At 33.3% G+C, this 18,318-nt stretch overlaps 4 protein-coding genes across 4 annotated transcripts; all 4 read left to right on the top strand.

The window, feature by feature from the left end:
- The first annotated feature begins 1,820 nt into the window (after positions 1-1,820).
- LOC130623385 (beta-ureidopropionase-like) lies at positions 1,821-4,071 on the top strand. The gene has a single exon (XM_057438861.1). The coding sequence runs from the start codon at positions 1,825-1,827 to the stop codon at positions 3,010-3,012; it is 1,188 nt and encodes a 395-aa protein (XP_057294844.1). The 5' UTR covers positions 1,821-1,824; the 3' UTR covers positions 3,013-4,071.
- Positions 4,060-6,084, top strand: LOC130623386 (uncharacterized). Its single transcript, XM_057438862.1, has 2 exons — positions 4,060-4,914; positions 5,005-6,084. The coding sequence occupies exons 1-2, from the start codon at positions 4,060-4,062 to the stop codon at positions 5,158-5,160; spliced, it is 1,011 nt and encodes a 336-aa protein (XP_057294845.1). The 3' UTR covers positions 5,161-6,084.
- A 5,644-nt stretch (positions 6,085-11,728) lies between these two features.
- Positions 11,729-12,384, top strand: LOC130624117 (uncharacterized). Its single transcript, XM_057439686.1, has 2 exons — positions 11,729-12,030; positions 12,121-12,384. The coding sequence occupies exons 1-2, from the start codon at positions 11,749-11,751 to the stop codon at positions 12,274-12,276; spliced, it is 438 nt and encodes a 145-aa protein (XP_057295669.1). The 5' UTR covers positions 11,729-11,748; the 3' UTR covers positions 12,277-12,384.
- Positions 12,385-13,529: 1,145 nt separating this feature from the next.
- LOC130623249 (uncharacterized) lies at positions 13,530-15,329 on the top strand. The gene has a single exon (XM_057438722.1). The coding sequence runs from the start codon at positions 13,530-13,532 to the stop codon at positions 14,493-14,495; it is 966 nt and encodes a 321-aa protein (XP_057294705.1). The 3' UTR covers positions 14,496-15,329.
- The last annotated feature ends 2,989 nt before the right edge of the window (positions 15,330-18,318 follow it).

Raw genomic sequence — 18,318 nt, forward strand, 5'->3', positions numbered from 1 at the left:
TAACCTTAAATTTTTATGTATATACTCATTATTGTTTTTACTTTTATTATTAAAGATATACATAGGTAAATATTTATCATAGCACATCCGTATTTGCCGCACATAGTGTAGTGGGATCGTCTGAGGCTCCCAATTCTGGGACTGTGGATTGAATCCTGCTCACTGTCAGGCAGTATGTTAGTGATGAACAAAGTAGTTCTTCTTCAATATTATTAAAGATGTTTACCTAAGCCTCTTCAGTTTTTTATTGTTACTGCTATCAACAAGGGTCCTGCGAAGTCCTAGTGCATATGAAGCTACCAAAGTTGTGCAAACATATCAATCACTCAACTAGATAACCGCCAAAGATATCAATCCTGTTCTCATAATGAACGCTAAGCAGAAAGGATAGATTCACACTTTTATAGTCTGTTGGACATAAATTTTGTTTTAGTGTCATGGGAAGCAGGAGTGGGAAGAGAGAGTTAACTCCCTAACAATTTTTTTAAAATAATATTTTTTAAGAGAAAGAACATAAGAAATAACAATGTATAATGTAATTTCCCCTCTAAAACCAATTGCTATTTTCTTGGTGTCTGTGTGGAAAGCAGGATTGTTTTCTAAATATTTTCCTGTGTGAAAACCAGGCTTTTTAAAAAATAAAAATGTTCAATGTAAGACGATGTTTATTCTTTAGTATGTATAAACAACAAGCCACAGATATCATGTGACCTCATGGTAGACAAAGTTGTTAAAATTTTTTTTTTTGAAAAAATAAAGTAGTTTTAATGCTTTTTAGATCTAGTGCTTTAAATAGAAGCAAAGTGTAAAGAAACAATGGCAATCATTGATATTGTTGTTGAATAATGGCTAACATAATATTGCAACCAAAAGGATGCAGAGTTTTCCACAGGAACATTATTGACCCTTTAAGTTATTTGCAAATGTTTAAAAAATTCTGTTTTTGCACATTTTTTATACTGACAGGCAAGGAAAGGCAAATTGGTTAGTCACCTTAATTTTTCGATTTTAAGGAATAAAAGAACTATAGCATTGGTTTTCCTTAACTATTTTCTTCTTTTTTAAGTTTTAAATATTTCAGTGCTAGTTGTTCCATCATCGTTTATGTATTGTATTTTTTTGTATTATATGCACGTGTCCATATTCTAGTTAATGGAAATCAAAGCATTGTGTCATACCAAAACTTATCTATGTATTCAATGTATCATAATTTGAAGAAATGGACTAAACACATTTCACCTATAGCATTTGTAGGCATCACTCAATGTGGTGTATGTGAGGGGGGCTGCAGATAATTTTGCTGAATTTCTTTTTCGACATTTGTGAAATCCTTAAAATGTTTTTAAAGTTTTGTAATGCATATGCATGCATGGACACAAAAAGCTTTGCTTAACCTTTATTTAGGGATTTTCAGAACTACAAAGTACAAAATTGATTTTTTTACACCTATTCTCTTCTGTTTTTAAAAATAAGTTGCTAGAATTTCAGTATAATTTTCCTAGTTTTACTAGATTTTGGTCTAGATGTGTACTTATACACAAGGATGTCGATATCCTGTGCTGCATACAGAAATAGAATTAGTGCATATTTTAAAAAATATCAGGATTAGGAAACCATGTTTAATTTCTTATTACCGTGAGGCAAGTTTGACTGTGAACCCCATTCTGACACTGTATTTTTCTACAGATATGCCTGTCTGAAGCACCTTACATTAGTTCGAACTAATTTCATCAGGCAAAATTTTTGGTTTTCACTGTTGTTTCTAGCGAGGCAGCACTTTTATCTCCATTTGAAAATTATATTTATTTCTCTACATCACTAAAAATGTGCACCTTCTTATATTGTAGAACATCAAAAACAATGTCTGCAGAAACAACCTGTCTGGAGGATGTTCTAGAAAAGAATCTGTCTGGTGGTGAACTTCAGGAGGTGCAAAGGATGCTGTATGGTGCACCAGTGCAAAAGCTTGACCTACCTGTCAGCGTCACTGAGAAAGCAAATGCAGAAAAATTCCAAGTTGCTGGATACAGTATTGCTGCACTATCTGAAGAAGAACGAAGACCGCGTATTGTCCGAATTGGTGCCATTCAAAACCAAATTGTTTTGCCAACAGATCGCCCTATTCTTGAGCAGGTCAATGCACTGCATATGCGATTGAAAGTTCTTATTGAGGAAGCAGGGAGTGCAGGAGTTAATGTTCTTTGTTTGCAGGAAGCTTGGACAATGCCATTTGCATTTTGCACACGAGAAAAGCATCCTTGGGCGCAGTTTTCAGAATCAGCTGAAGACGGGCCGACCACATTGTTTTTGCAGGACCTTGCAAAGACTTACAACATGGTGATTATTTCTCCAATACTAGAACGTGACGAAAGCCACCAGGATGTGTTATGGAATACAGCAGTTGTCATCTCCAACACTGGCAATGTGATTGGCAAGTCAAGAAAGAACCATATCCCACGTGTTGGGGACTTTAACGAATCTACTTACTACATGGAGAGTGAGATGGGCCATCCAGTTTTTGAAACAGCCTTTGGGAAAATTGGCATCAATATTTGTTATGGACGTCACCATCCTTTAAATTGGCTAGCGTTTGCTTTGAATGGTGCTGAGATTGTTTTTAATCCGTCTGCTACAGTTGGTGCTTTAAGTGAACCACTGTGGCCGATCGAGGCTCGTTGTGCAGCTATTGCAAATGGATACTTTACTGTAGCTATAAACCGTGTTGGAACAGAACAATTCCCTAATGAGTTCACATCTGGTGATGGTAAGCCCTCACATAAAGAGTTTGGTCATTTTTATGGATCAAGCTATGTAGCAGCTCCTAATGGTAGTCGTACACCTGGTCTGTCAAGAGTGCAAGATGGCTTGCTTGTCACCGAGGTAGACTTGAACCTCTGCCGACAAGTGAAGGATAAATGGGGCTTTCAAATGACGCAGAGATTGCCTATGTATGGGAAAACGATAACAAATGCTACGAAAGATGATTTTAAAAGACAAATCGTGAAAGAGTGAGATCTGTTTATGTTTTTTTTCTTTATGTATCAACAGTATTGGTGTATATTGGAAATGTTGTGATTGATTGATTTTTTTCTAGTAGTTTTTAGCGTGCAGCTATATTTATATTCGCATTTATATTTCAGTTAAGTTTACAAATATACAGTTATTTTTATACAAATGGTAAGATTATATTGTCTTAGTGTTGCTGATAGCCACTTGGTGTTTTTGCTTTATTATTATTATTATTATTATTATTAGCAGTCTCGTATTGTTTGAATTTTGATTTTTGTTCCCTTTATCGACCATACCCAGATTTGAATCTAGTCTATTAATTTTGTTTATTTTGGTATTTCTTTCACGATTGCTATATTTGAATATATCTTATAATAATTAGCAATAAATACGAAATTTCATAAATAATCTTTTTCAATGATTATATATTATCTTAGTCATCAATCCTTCACATTTTGTTCGCCAATAAAGAACTATGGTTAGCCATTATTACTATCGGTCTCAGTAATCTGTTTTCACATGAGAAAACAAATGTATAAAGGAGAATATTGTCTTCCATAGAAATAAATTTATTGCGGTACACCAAGGAGATTTAAACCTCATTTGTTACACATCTGTTTTTATAAGAAACATACTTTTGGGGTTCATGAATGTTTCTTAACTTTTAAAGATATTTTTTTTAAATTTATGGAATTAGTATTTACAATTTTCTCAGCCAGATTCCTGTCGATCTATTAATTTCATTTATTATCTTTTCAACATTATGCAAGTTAGCAGTTGGAAGTATTAATAACCTCAGTCTCAAGTTAGGAAACATTGTTTTCAATGCATTATTAAATTTGGATTTTTCAGTTCCCAGTTTTAGTTGATTTTTTTTTGTAATATCTCCTAAACTCAACAAGTTTTATTTTGGACAAGTGACGAAATCCGAAATTTTTGAACCGATATTATATTTTGAAGCTGGTACTATATTATCAGTGTTTACAAGTAAAGTAGACAAACACATGATATACCTATGTTGATATTTTTTTTTAAATACAGTCAAAAAAAATGATAGCACTACATTTCCTGTTTGTCCTTCTTCATTATGCTGCATGTCAAATTGATGTCAATGACAATATGAAGAGTTTCAGTCATGCGCACAAAGTTGGTTCCTGTGTAGCTGGGAAGGAACAAATACTGTTCGAGAAACACAACGGACCTGGTGTGATTACAGAGCAATGGTTTGCCAGTACGACATGCTTCACCCCACAGACAATCGTAAGGTATTATATCGACGATGATGAAACGCCTGCCATTGAGGTCAACTTGTATGTTATGCATGGAATGGGCGTGCAAGGTACGTCACAAACGGCGTGGGGTACCAAATGGATCGGGTACACAGCACTCGGTGGCGGACTGTATAATACAATACGAATTCCATTTCAAAAATCAATCACCGTCTCGTTTATTCCTGCTCAGAGTGGACCGTGGTGGTATATTTTGCGCGGAGTTGAAAATTACCCGGTGGTCATTGGGGACTTAAAATTACCATCTACGGCGAAACTTGTCGTTCGAAAACTAGAAAATGTCACTCATCAGCTTTTCGATTATGTAAACTTAGCGCACAGCAGTAAAAACGGAATGTTGTTTTTTGTTACGTTGGACGCTCAGAGCGAGAGCTTTTTTTACCTGGAAGGTTGCTATCGTATACTCGTGGGAAATGACACTGCTGTACAGTACTTATCCTCTGGAACAGAAGACTTCTTCTTATCAGCGTTTTATTTCAATAACGGTTTATATCATACTGAACATTCTGGTTTGACCGATAGAGCTACACCTGGAAAGATGAGCGCGTATAAATTTTTCGTGGCAGATCCGATGTTGTTTAAGAATGGTTTTAATTTGATTTGGAGAATTGGAGAGGTAGTGTTTTCTTGTTTTAAAAAAGGTATTGTATACATGATATTTCCACAACTGCATGCGTCTTGAATTTGCTCGTTTTTTATTTTCTAGAAAAGAGATAATAATTGTTACCATGGCAGTCCAGAAAGATGTTACGTTCAAGATGGTGTCGCCCATTGCGACGATAGATCTAGTGAAACAGCATACGAGGAAGCGCCAGGTTATCCGACCACGTTTACAAGTTACGTATGGTTTTATGAATGGTAGACATTTATATGGCTAATAATATATCCACTTTGCTTCTGCCCTGTTGGTTATTCGTTTTTACTGGCTAATGGTATTTACTGGAGGTATTTCATACTAAATTTAGGAAAATAAATTCGCAGTTTTCTGCTTTTGTTTTTTTAACATCTGTAGCCTCCATTAAAAAAAAACGTTTGTGCGGATTTTTTTTAAATTTGTAAAAAATTTTTAACAGGCTCAGAGTGAATATTTTACATAAAAAAATAAAAAAATTTAGTAATATTCAATCGAGTATAAACAATTGCAAATAAACAACTTTTGCAAAAATACTCGAAATTCGAAACTCGCAAAAATGAATACACATCGATTGAAACATTTGAAATTACGATACAAAAGAAAATGAGTTTTTTGTATTTTTTATTACTTTGATTGTTGTACCCTTTTCTATAAACATACCAACCCCCGGCTAGTTATTTCTCTATTATTTTATACAATAGGCCTATTGGCTTTAGCCTGAAATCCCAGCTCAATGTTTTTATAAACCATATTATAAAAAGTGTGTATTATTGTGAAATCTTCCTTACGTCCACGAACCTAACAAAATGGGTAATCAAGGAGTGTTAATAAAAGTGGCACTTTTTAAAATTTGAGTAAAAAAGAAACTGGCCGTTTAATAAAGCATTTATAGCACCGCCCACTGGCTATCTATTGTCGATTTGGTTTTCTCATGTTTGGTATGAAACATTTTAATGTAGAACGGTATTATGTTTATTCAAAATAATTTATGTTTTTTAAGTTTTGTAGAGTTTCGTGTAAAGAAATTGTTACACCTTAAAATATAGAGGTAATTTAAAATTTCATTGTTGACATGCACTAGGAGAAGGATTAATTTTTGTAAATATGAATTTTTAAGAGACTGTTTTTAAAAAAAAAAAAAAATTGCGTTGACCTATGACTTGTTTAAAAGTTTTCTTACCGGCAAAAGAAATTCAATGCTGGACAGCTTCACAATTAAATACATAGAAAACCTCTTTAAAATCGGAAAACCCGAGAGATGGACTGTTCGGAACCTGGATAATGTAACACACAAATCTTTGTGCCTAAAAGCTGACGCTAACATGAACATTGAGTTGCTTATGAAAACGTCTTTGGTTACACCGTATTTCTAACTGCATTGTTGTTCGAACCTACAGAATACTCATTGCAAGAAAAAAAGTATCACAGGACCAAAATAATGTATACCATTCTGTTTCTAGGTAAAAAAATTAAAAAATGGCAGAAAAGTATGGCATTCAGACTGTGTGCGCGAAATTTTGTGAAATTGTTAAATCTTTTTACGAAAAAAAAAATGTCGCGAAAGATGATAAGTTATTTGTGCAGTTGATGCATGAAATGGCAGATGGTAACGCTAATGATGATGATGATGAGGAGGAGGAGGAGTATAAGCTGTTTAAAGATGACGTTATAACGAATTCTTTATATCCTGTCAAACCATTTTATCGTTGCTTAGCAACAAAGCTATTTCACTGGATATACAATGACATACATCCTTCTTGTTCTCATAGCCTGTTAGAGAATTTAAATGAAATTGAAAGTGATTTTAACACCAGTATCAAATATCGGGTAGAGAAACTTCAAGAATTTATTAAAGTATGTGAAGCCACGTTTACGGCGGACAATGTGTGCGATGGGGTTGAGAAATGCTTCTGCGATAATACCATGGATTCATACACTAGGATAACATGTCTTAAGAATATAAATACCACGCAGCTAGCCGTACACATGGATTTGACTAATGATCTACTTGCTCACCTAACCAAAGGTGATATTTTAAAGCTACTAGGATTTCGTAAAACAGTGGGTAGTCTTGAACAATTACCTCCAGACCTAGTAAATATCTGGACCTCGTATCAAGCGTTACATAATGTTAACGCTAGAATAACCGTGGGTGCACGTGCATTAGCAAAACATTGCCATCGGAGTAAAGATAAGTGGTGGGGTGAAAGCACGGGAAATGAACATGCTAAAAATAGACATGCATTGATAATTTTACAGCGCATATTTAGAAATATAGTTTGGTTAAACATTCATGTATTACCTCATGAGATGCATGTGTTAGAAATACGGTGTAAAGAAGGTTACGGTTTGAGGTGGAGTCACGATGGAAAGTTTTTTCGAGGATTTTTAGAGCCTCAAATGCTGGATGGTCATAAAAATGGATGGGTTCATTGATACACTTTTTTTAAATTCAATAATACAATGTTGTTTTTCTTTCTCATAGATTTAAATCCTGTAAATTCTCGATTTAACGCCCACTTACAAATTAACTTATTACACGAAAACAACTAGTCAACTAATTAACGCAATCAAATACATAGGTTTCTCAAATAATAGTTCGCTTTAAAAAACATCTGTATATTTCAATGCATTTATTTTTCATATGTTTCTTTTGCAAAATGCTTTTTAAAAATATAATTATATGATTTCGAGATCTTCTTTTTAATCTAGAAAGCGGTCAACAAAACATAAAACGGAGAGATGGTGTGTTCTTTTTTTATTTCTAACTAATCAACGAAAGTCCTTGCAAGCGATATTTGAAATATATCAAGATTCGCGTTAAATAATGCAGTTTAAATATTTGTTTTTTAAATTCGCGTTTATTACCACCCACAAATATCGAAATTTATAAATTCGCGTAAATTTTTTGGTATCATAATTAATCCTGATTTATTAAGTTGACTACTTATTTTCATGTAATAAGGTAGTCCTCTTATCAGCGCAACATTTAAATAAACACATCCTGCGGATAATCGCCTCTGGTTGTCACTTAAATTATTATTTTAAGCCAAAAGAGGCGCTTTTTTGATTTAACGAAGGCCAGCATTTTTATTTAAAAACCGATTCTTATATAAATTCATCATCACTCTTCTTTCTCCGGGGTCCCGGGCGCACAATTACAAAAAGACAAAAAAAAAGACGATTTTGTAAAAGCGCCCCTTTTGAATTGTTGGCTGTTCCATCCTATCTAAAAAGAAAGGAGGATGTTAGACGCCGAACCGAGCATTTACAGTATATAAATAAATATTACAATATTCAAATTAAAAGTTTTAAGATGGATGTGTAGATACGATAAACAAAATCCGAAAACTGCGAACATGGATGTAAAAAAATTTTCACCCTTTACGTTGTATATACTGGGTACGCTTGACATGTTTGTTGATTAGAGGTTCGCATGTAGAATTTAGCAAAACCTTTACAGCGCTTCTTTTTGTCCCTTCCCAGCTTGCGTAGTTCATTTTGCAAAACCCCTTGATAACAGCTCCAATAGCAACTGAAAAAGCTATCCTGGGAAAATAATCATTATAAATAAAAATTTACATGTGCTCAGAACAACAGCATTAATAATTTCCTTTTTTCTACATTTCACATCCTCTCAAAATGAATGATCCTGCCGTAACCAAAACATTAAGTTGTGACGAAGACTTTATACGTTAAAATATGACGAAACACAAAAAATTGGTGTAAAATTTAAATTGATTTCTTCCAGTATTGATACATTATACTCACGTTCAGTGCAAGTCTTAAAAAAGGAACCAATTTGGTCTCCCTTACAAGGTAATGAACGCTGACAAGAAAAATTTACCTCTACAGCAAACACTATGAACAAGGTTGCAGAACCTTGGATTTTTGAAAGAAATATAATTGACTGATAATTTTTACATTCTGATGTCACAACCAGTATATGTAAGCCCTCTGCTACGACTCCTACTTATAGTATTTATAGAAAACAACAGTATTTGACAAGCCTCAAAGTAGTAATAAATTTTAAAAATAGAAACAAAACACGGAAAAAATTAACCGATACTAAAACCGATTACGTGTTTATTGATTACAGTCGTGGTAAAATTTGCGTGAGCAAGCAATAAATGTCAAAAATTGGAAAAGCAATTAGAATATGACTTTGTTTCTTTTGTTCTCGATTGTCTGAAAGCAAACAAACTGGAATTTTAAGAAACTTCAGATCAAATTGAGGGAAGAAGAAAAGGGGAGTATAGTGAAATAGGATAAACATCGGTGAAAACTTTTTTCTTTTTCTTTCTTTTCTTATAAATTTTCAAACAGTTCTTTATCCAAGAAACAAAAAGAGAGCTTTAAGTTATTCTAATAGGAGCAGAGACGATATATAGCAACTGAGAGCGCAGCAAAGACGATGAGATCGTAATCCCATGTGTTACCCGTTGTAAATTTTGGGAACAGGGTCGCATTGCTTCCTCCACCCTCAAAATTTGAAAAATGGAAAAATGATACTGAATAAACATTAATCTCCAATTATCACAACCAAGAATGAAATTTTATGTTACATAAATTGTATTGTTTTTGAAGCATCTAATTGCTGAATTCTGACCATGCCTGGGTTTTCTTTTTGATTTTTTAAATTATGCCGAACTGGCTACACTCAAAAATTTTCCTTTGTACAGCCATGTTTAGGGCGTTTCCATTTCAAAAAAGTAATTAATTTTTCATTTTATATTATAAGAATAAGATCACAAAGAAATGTCTTTATCTGGTTGCTCTAATAAAACTAAAAGAAGCCTAAAATAACAACATAAACATTTGGACTAAATTTGTTTCTACTAGCCTCGCATACTCGAGATTTCATACCAACAGGAAAATCCAACACGCGGAACATAAAATGCAAACGGAAACTAGATTGTAATAGATATTTAATTTTGTTTAATTTAAACTTTCCTTTTACTGCCAAGGTTTTTCCTGTCACATATTGTAACAGTTGCAAACCTATTTTTCCCACAAAAAGACTTCATTTTTGGTTAGGACACAATTCATTCGTTGGGACACACATGAGTATGAAAAAAGTATGTATTACACTTTTTGTTTAATAAACAACTAACTAATAAGCCACTAATACTGGGATGTTAAAATTTTGTTAAGGCAAAGTTGTAGTAGTTGCAACCTTTAATTTATTTAACTTGACTATTTGAATTCCTATCTCATTTAATTCTTTCTTGATAAGGAATACATTCTGAAATAAATTGCATTAAATTTAATGATAGTTAGACGTCTATAAGTGTGTCTTTAATGGAAACTGAGAGCAATCAACGGGAGAGAAAAGCTATACAGATGTACAGTTAATACTTGTTCAAAGATTTCCGATTACAAGCTTTTCTTGTTTCATCAGCTAGAATTCAGCAACGACTTACCTTGTGGTATTAGTTATGTGAACTGCGTCCTCGCTATAAATCTTACAACTCTGCAGTATATGTCAAAACAAAGTGTATTTATAACTTCGTTACTAATTATAACATTAAAAATTGAACTATCAAAGGTTTTACAACTAGTGTGGAAAAATATGCAGTTTTTGTGACTTAAGTATTCCCAACCTTAGCAGTGTTCCATACTACAGATAAGATTACCGTTAAACCTCTTTTGTTATCAGTGGTATTTTTAAATAAAAGTAACCCCCGTCTTTTACAATAATAGGATGCTACCACTGGCTTACAAAGATACAAACACAGAGTATTAGACTATAGACAGGAATTTTTCTTGACTATCAAGAACATCTTTTAAGGAAAAAAATGTATTAAAACGGGTGATTGATGAGAAAAATTTTAAATGCTAATTTGAAGACGAAAATCTATTTGGGATTCAGCCTTATTATTTATTACCATCATTCATTAAGCCTCCTAAAATTTATCATTCAGTATTTCTTTCACTCCAGAGTGTCCCTCGTTTACAGGATCTCTCATTTAGAGCTATTATTACAGGGGATTCTCGTTGATAATTAAGTTTATCGAGAAAAAAAATTCCCGGAAGAAAAGTTGGATAAATGACACAAATAACAAGTGAATGTTTCGCGGAGTGCAATGATTGCCGGCATAAAACATTTTTGAAACCAAAACAGAAAAGTTGTTTTCATATAAAATTCGTTGGTTTCATCACAATTTATTAGTAAAATATAGTGTACAATGAAGTAATATTCAAAATTAGATTTAGACATTTTGTGAAAAATGTAATCGCTCTGTGAGAACTGTTCTAAACAAAAGACCCTGGAATCGAGAATGTATCTCTGGAACATGCTCAGCCTCCGATAATATTTATAAAAAGGTGAGAGGTCTCGGTAGGGCTTAGCGTGAACTTGTCGTAACTTTCACTTGTACAAGAATTAGATAGATGATTTTCCAACCTCGCTCCCAGCGCCTGTTGCCTCTTTTCTATAACCAAGACGGCGAGACGAACATGTTCGTATTTTCATATAATCTGGTCTGGGAAATATTCCAAGAACCACCTAATCAGGCCATAAATCATTTTTATTCCTAATGTAAAAATGCACAAAGATGTGTTTCCCTTTAAGTTGGTACTTCCGCCCCGCAGTTTTTTGAATAAGGGCGTAAGGAAGAGATAGATATCATACCAGTGTATTCAGTTTTAACTTCCCAGGGATAATCTTTTATAAACAAACAAAATCCACTTTGTCAAACGCACCAGGGAAAATTCCGACATTTTTTATACCATTATGCCTACATTACACGCCCTTAGTGTGGCCATGGCTACGTGATGTGCGTTTGTTACTTAGCGCACAGCAGTAAAAACGGAATGTTGTTTTTTGTTACGTTGGACGCTCAGAGCGAGAGCTTTTTTTACCTGGAAGGTTGCTATCGTATACTCGTGGGAAATGACACTGCTGTACAGTACTTATCCTCTGGAACAGAAGACTTCTTCTTATCAGCGTTTTATTTCAATAACGGTTTATATCATACTGAACATTCTGGTTTGACCGATAGAGCTACACCTGGAAAGATGAGCGCGTATAAATTTTTCGTGGCAGATCCGATGTTGTTTAAGAATGGTTTTAATTTGATTTGGAGAATCGGAGAGGTAGTGTTTTCTTGTTTTAAAAAAGGTATTGTATACATGATATTTCCACAACTGCATGCTTCTTTAATTTTCTTGTTTTTTATTTTCTAGAAAAGAGATAATAATTGTTACCATGGCAGTCCAGAAAGATGTTACGTTCAAGATGGTGTCGCCCATTGCGATGATAGATCTAGTGAAACAGCATACGAGGAAGCGCCAGGCTATCCGACCACGTTTACAAGTTACGTATGGTTTTATGAATGGTAGACATTTATATGGCTAATAATATATCCACTTTGCTTATGGCCTGTTGGTTATTCGTATTTACTGGCTAATGGTATTTACTGGAGGTATTTCATACTAAATTTAGGAAAATAAATTCGCAGTTTTCTGCTTTTGTTTTTTTTAACATCTGTAACCTCCATTAAAAAAAACGTTTGTGCGGATTTTTTTTAAATTTGTAAAAAATTTTTAACAGGCTCATAGTGGATATTTTACATAAAAAAATAAAAAAAATTAGTAATATTCAATCGAGTATAAACAATTGCAAATAAACAACTTTTGCAAAAATATAATAAATACACATCGATTGAAACATTTGAAATTACGATACAAAAGAAAATGAGTTTTTTGTATTTTTATTACTTTGATTGTTGTACCCTTTTCTATAAACATACCAACCCCCGGCTAGTTATTTCTCTATTATTTTATACAATAGGCCTATTGGCTTTAGCCTGAAATCCCAGCTCAATGATTTTATAAACCATATTATAAAAAGTGTGTATTCTCGTGAAATCTTCTTTGCGACCACGAACCTAACAAAATGGGTAATCTAGGGGTGTTAATTAAAGTGGTACTTTTAAAAATTTGAGTAAAAAAGAAACTGGCCGTTAAATAAAGCATTTATAGCACCGCCCACTGGCTATCTATTGTCGATTTGGTTTTCTCATGTTTGGTATGAAACATTTTAATGTAGAACGGTATTATGTTTATTCAAAATAATTTATGTTTTTTAAGTTTTGTAGAGTTTCGTGTAAAGAAATTGTTACACCTTAAAATATAGAAGTAATTTGCACTAGGAGAAGGATTAATTTTTGTAAATATGAATTTTTGAGAGACTGTTTTTAAAAAAAAAAGAAATTGCGTTGACCTATGACTTGTTTAAAAGTTTTCTTACCGGCAAAAGAAATTCAATGCACTTGTTTAAAAGTTTTCTTACCGGCAAAAGAAATTCAATGCTGGACAGCTTTACAATTAAATACATAGAAAACCTCTTTAAAATCGGAAAACCCGAGAGATGGACTGTTCGGAACCTGGATAATGTAACACACAAATATTCGTACCTAAGAGCTGACGCCAACATGAGCATTAAGTTGCTTATGAAAACGTCTTTGGTTACACCGTGTTTCTAACTGCATTGTTGTTCGAACCTACAGAATACTCATTGCAAGAAAAAAAGGTATCACAGGACCAAAATAATGTAGCTATACCATTTTGTTTTTAGGTAAAAAAATTAAAAAATGGCAGAAAAGTATGGCATTCAGAGTGTGTGTGCGAAATTTTGTGAAACTGTTAAATCTTTTTACGACAAAAAAAATGTCGCGAAAGGTGATAAGTTTTTTATGCAGTTGATGCATGAAATGGCTGATGATAACGTTAATGATGATGATGATGATGATGAGGAGGAGGAGGAGTATAAGTTGTTTAAAGATGAAGTTACAACGAATTCTTTATATCCTGTCAAACCGTTTTATCGTTGGTTAGCAACAAAGCTATTTCACTGGATATACAATGACATACATCCTTCTTGTTCTCATAGCCGGTTAGAAAATTTAAATGAAATTGAAAGTGATTTTAACACCAGTATCAAATATCGTGTAGAGAAACTTCAAGAATTTATTAAAGTATGTGAAGCCACGTTTACGGCGGACAATGTGTGCGATGGGGTTGAGAAATGCTTCTGCGATAATACCATGGATTCATACACTAGGATAACATGTCTTAAGAATTTAAATACCACGCGGCTAGCCGTACACATGGATTTGACTAATGATCTACTTGCTCACTTAACCAAAGGTGATATTTTAAAGCTGCTAGGATTTCGTAAAACAGTGGGTAGTCTTGAACAATTACCTCCAGACCTAGTAAATCTCTGGACCTCGTATCAAGCGTTACATAATATTAACGCTAGAATAACCGTGGGCGCACGTGCATTAGCAAAACATTGCCATCGGAGTAAAGATAAGTGGTGGGGTGAAAGCACGGGAAATGAACATGCTAAAAATAGACATGCATTGATAATTTTACAGCGCATATTTAGAAATATAGTTTGGTTAAACATTCATGTATTACCTCATGAGATGCATGTGTTAGAAATACGGTGTAAAGAAGGTTACGGTTTGAGGTGGAGTCACGATGGAAAGTTTTTTCGAGGATTTTTAGAGCCTCAAATGCTGGATGGTCATAAAAATGGATGGGTTCATTGATACACTTTTTTTAAATTCAATAATACAATGTTGTTTTTCTTTCTCATAGATTTAAATCCTGTAAATTCTCGATTTAACGCCCACTTACAAATTAACTTATTACACGAAAACAACTAGTCAACTAATTAACGCAATCAAATACATAGGTTTCTTAAATGATAGTTCGCTTTAAAAAACATCTGTATATTTTAATGCATTTATTTTTCATATGTTTCTTTTGCAAAATGCTTTTTAAAAATATAATTATATGATTTCGAGATCTTCTTTTTAATCTAGAAAGCGGTAAACAAAACATAAAACGGAGAGATGGTGTGTTCTTTTTTTATTTCTAACTAATCAACGAAAGTCCTTGCAAGCGATATTTGAAATATATCAAGATTCGCGTTAAATAATGCAGTTTAAATATTTGTTTTTTAAATTCGCGTTTATTACCACCCACAAATATCGAAATTTATAAATTCTCGTAAGTTTTTTGGCATCACAATCCTGCTTTATTAAGTTGACTACTTATTTTCGTGTAATAAGGTAGTCCTCTTATCAGCGCAACATTTAAATAAACACATCCTCTTCGGATAATCGCCTCCGGTTGTCACTTAAATTATTATTTTAGTTAAAAGAGGCGCTTTTTTGATTTAACGAAGGCCAGTATGTTCCCCTTTTGAACTGTTGGCTATTCCATCCTATCTAAAAAAGAAAGGAGGATGTTAGACGCCGAACCGAGCATTTACAGTATATAAATAAATATTACAATATTCAAATTAAAAGTTTTAAGATTGATGTGTAGATACGATAAACAAAATCCGAAAACTGCGAACATGGATGTAAAAAAATTTTCACCCTTCACGTTGTATATACTGGGAACGCGTGGTATGTTTGTTGATTAGAGGTTCGCCTGTAGAATTTAGCAAAGCCTTCACGGCGCTTCTTTTTGTCCCTTCCCAGCTTGCGTAGTTCATTTTGCAAAACCCCTTGATAGCAACTCCAATAGCAACTGAAAAAGGTATCCTGGTAAAATAATCATTATAAATAGAAATTTACATGTGCTTAGAACAACAGCATTAATAATTTCCTTTTTTCTACATTTCACATCCTCTCAAAATGAATGATCCTGCCGTAACCAAAACATTAAGTTGTGACGAAGACATTATACGTTAAAATATGACGAAACACAAAAAATTGGTGTAAAATTTAAATTGATTTCTTCCAGTATTGATACATTATACTCGTGGAAATTTTAAAAAAGGAACCAATTTGGTCTCCCTTACAAGGTAATGAACGCTGACAAGAAAAATTTACCTCTACAGCAAACACTATGAACAAGGTTGCAGAAACTTGGGTTTTTGTAAGAAATATAATTGACTGATAATTTTTACATTCTGATGTCAAAACCAGTATATGTAAGCCTTCTGCTACGACTCCCATTTATAGTATTTATAGAAAACAACAGTATTTGACAAGCCTCAAAGTAGTGATAAATTTTAAAAATAGAAACAAAACACGGAAAAAATTAACCGATATTAAACCGATTACGTGTTTATTGATTACAGTCGTGGTAAAATTTGCCTGAGCAAGCAAAATTATGCCGAACTGGCTACACTCAAAAATTTTCCTTTGTACAGCCATGTTTAGGGCGTTTCCATTTCAAAAAAGTAATTAATTTTTCATTTTATATTATAAGAATAAGATCACAAAGAAATGTCTTTATCTGGTTGCTCTAATAAAACTAAAAGAAGCCTAAAATAACAACATAAACATTTGGACTAAATTTGTTTCTACTAGCCTCGCATACTCGAGATTTCATACCAACAGGAAAATCCAACACGCGGAACATAAAATGCAAACGGAAACTAGATTGTAATAGATATTTAATTTTGTTTAATTTAAACTTTCCTTTTACTGCCAAGGTTTTTCCTGTCACATATTGTAACAGTTGCAAACCTATTTTTCCCACAAAAAGACTTCATTTTTGGTTAGGACACAATTCATTCGTTGGGACACACATGAGTATGAAAAAAGTATGTATTACACTTTTTGTTTAATAAACAACTAACTAATAAGCCACTAATACTGGGATGTTAAAATTTTGTTAAGGCAAAGTTGTAGTAGTTGCAACCTTTAATTTATTTAACTTGACTATTTGAATTCCTATCTCATTTAATTCTTTCTTGATAAGGAATACATTCTGAAATAAATTGCATTAAATTTAATGATAGTTAGACGTCTATAAGTGTGTCTTTAATGGAAACTGAGAGCAATCAACGGGAGAGAAAAGCTATACAGATGTACAGTTAATACTTGTTCAAAGATTTCCGATTACAAGCTTTTCTTGTTTCATCAGCTAGAATTCAGCAACGACTTACCTTGTGGTATTAGTTATGTGAACTGCGTCCTCGCTATAAATCTTACAACTCTGCAGTATATGTCAAAACAAAGTGTATTTATAACTTCGTTACTAATTATAACATTAAAAATTGAACTATCAAAGGTTTTACAACTAGTGTGGAAAAATATGCAGTTTTTGTGACTTAAGTATTCCCAACCTTAGCAGTGTTCCATACTACAGATAAGATTACCGTTAAACCTCTTTTGTTATCAGTGGTATTTTTAAATAAAAGTAACCCCCGTCTTTTACAATAATAGGATGCTACCACTGGCTTACAAAGATACAAACACAGAGTATTAGACTATAGACAGGAATTTTTCTTGACTATCAAGAACATCTTTTAAGGAAAAAAATGTATTAAAACGGGTGATTGATGAGAAAAATTTTAAATGCTAATTTGAAGACGAAAATCTATTTGGGATTCAGCCTTATTATTTATTACCATCATTCATTAAGCCTCCTAAAATTTATCATTCAGTATTTCTTTCACTCCAGAGTGTCCCTCGTTTACAGGATCTCTCATTTAGAGCTATTATTACAGGGGATTCTCGTTGATAATTAAGTTTATCGAGAAAAAAAATTCCCGGAAGAAAAGTTGGATAAATGACACAAATAACAAGTGAATGTTTCGCGGAGTGCAATGATTGCCGGCATAAAACATTTTTGAAACCAAAACAGAAAAGTTGTTTTCATATAAAATTCGTTGGTTTCATCACAATTTATTAGTAAAATATAGTGTACAATGAAGTAATATTCAAAATTAGATTTAGACATTTTGTGAAAAATGTAATCGCTCTGTGAGAACTGTTCTAAACAAAAGACCCTGGAATCGAGAATGTATCTCTGGAACATGCTCAGCCTCCGATAATATTTATAAAAAGGTGAGAGGTCTCGGTAGGGCTTAGCGTGAACTTGTCGTAACTTTCACTTGTACAAGAATTAGATAGATGATTTTCCAACCTCGCTCCCAGCGCCTGTTGCCTCTTTTCTATAACCAAGACGGCGAGACGAACATGTTCGTATTTTCATATAATCTGGTCTGGGAAATATTCCAAGAACCACCTAATCAGGCCATAAATCATTTTTATTCCTAATGTAAAAATGCACAAAGATGTGTTTCCCTTTAAGTTGGTACTTCCGCCCCGCAGTTTTTTGAATAAGGGCGTAAGGAAGAGATAGATATCATACCAGTGTATTCAGTTTTAACTTCCCAGGGATAATCTTTTATAAACAAACAAAATCCATTTTGTCAAACGCACCAGGGAAAATTCCGACATTTTTTATACCATTATGCCTACATTACACGCCCTTAGTGTGGCCATGGCTACGTGATGTGCGTTTGTTGATTCCTATGATATCTCTTCTTAGCTACTATTGTTGGTGATAAAATTCTAATATTTTTTAAATAAAAACATGACAAATTACATACGTCGAGCATTT

The sequence above is a fragment of the Hydractinia symbiolongicarpus genome, chromosome 13 (assembly GCF_029227915.1).
Source record: "Hydractinia symbiolongicarpus strain clone_291-10 chromosome 13, HSymV2.1, whole genome shotgun sequence".
Classification (NCBI taxonomy): domain Eukaryota; kingdom Metazoa; phylum Cnidaria; class Hydrozoa; order Anthoathecata; family Hydractiniidae; genus Hydractinia; species Hydractinia symbiolongicarpus.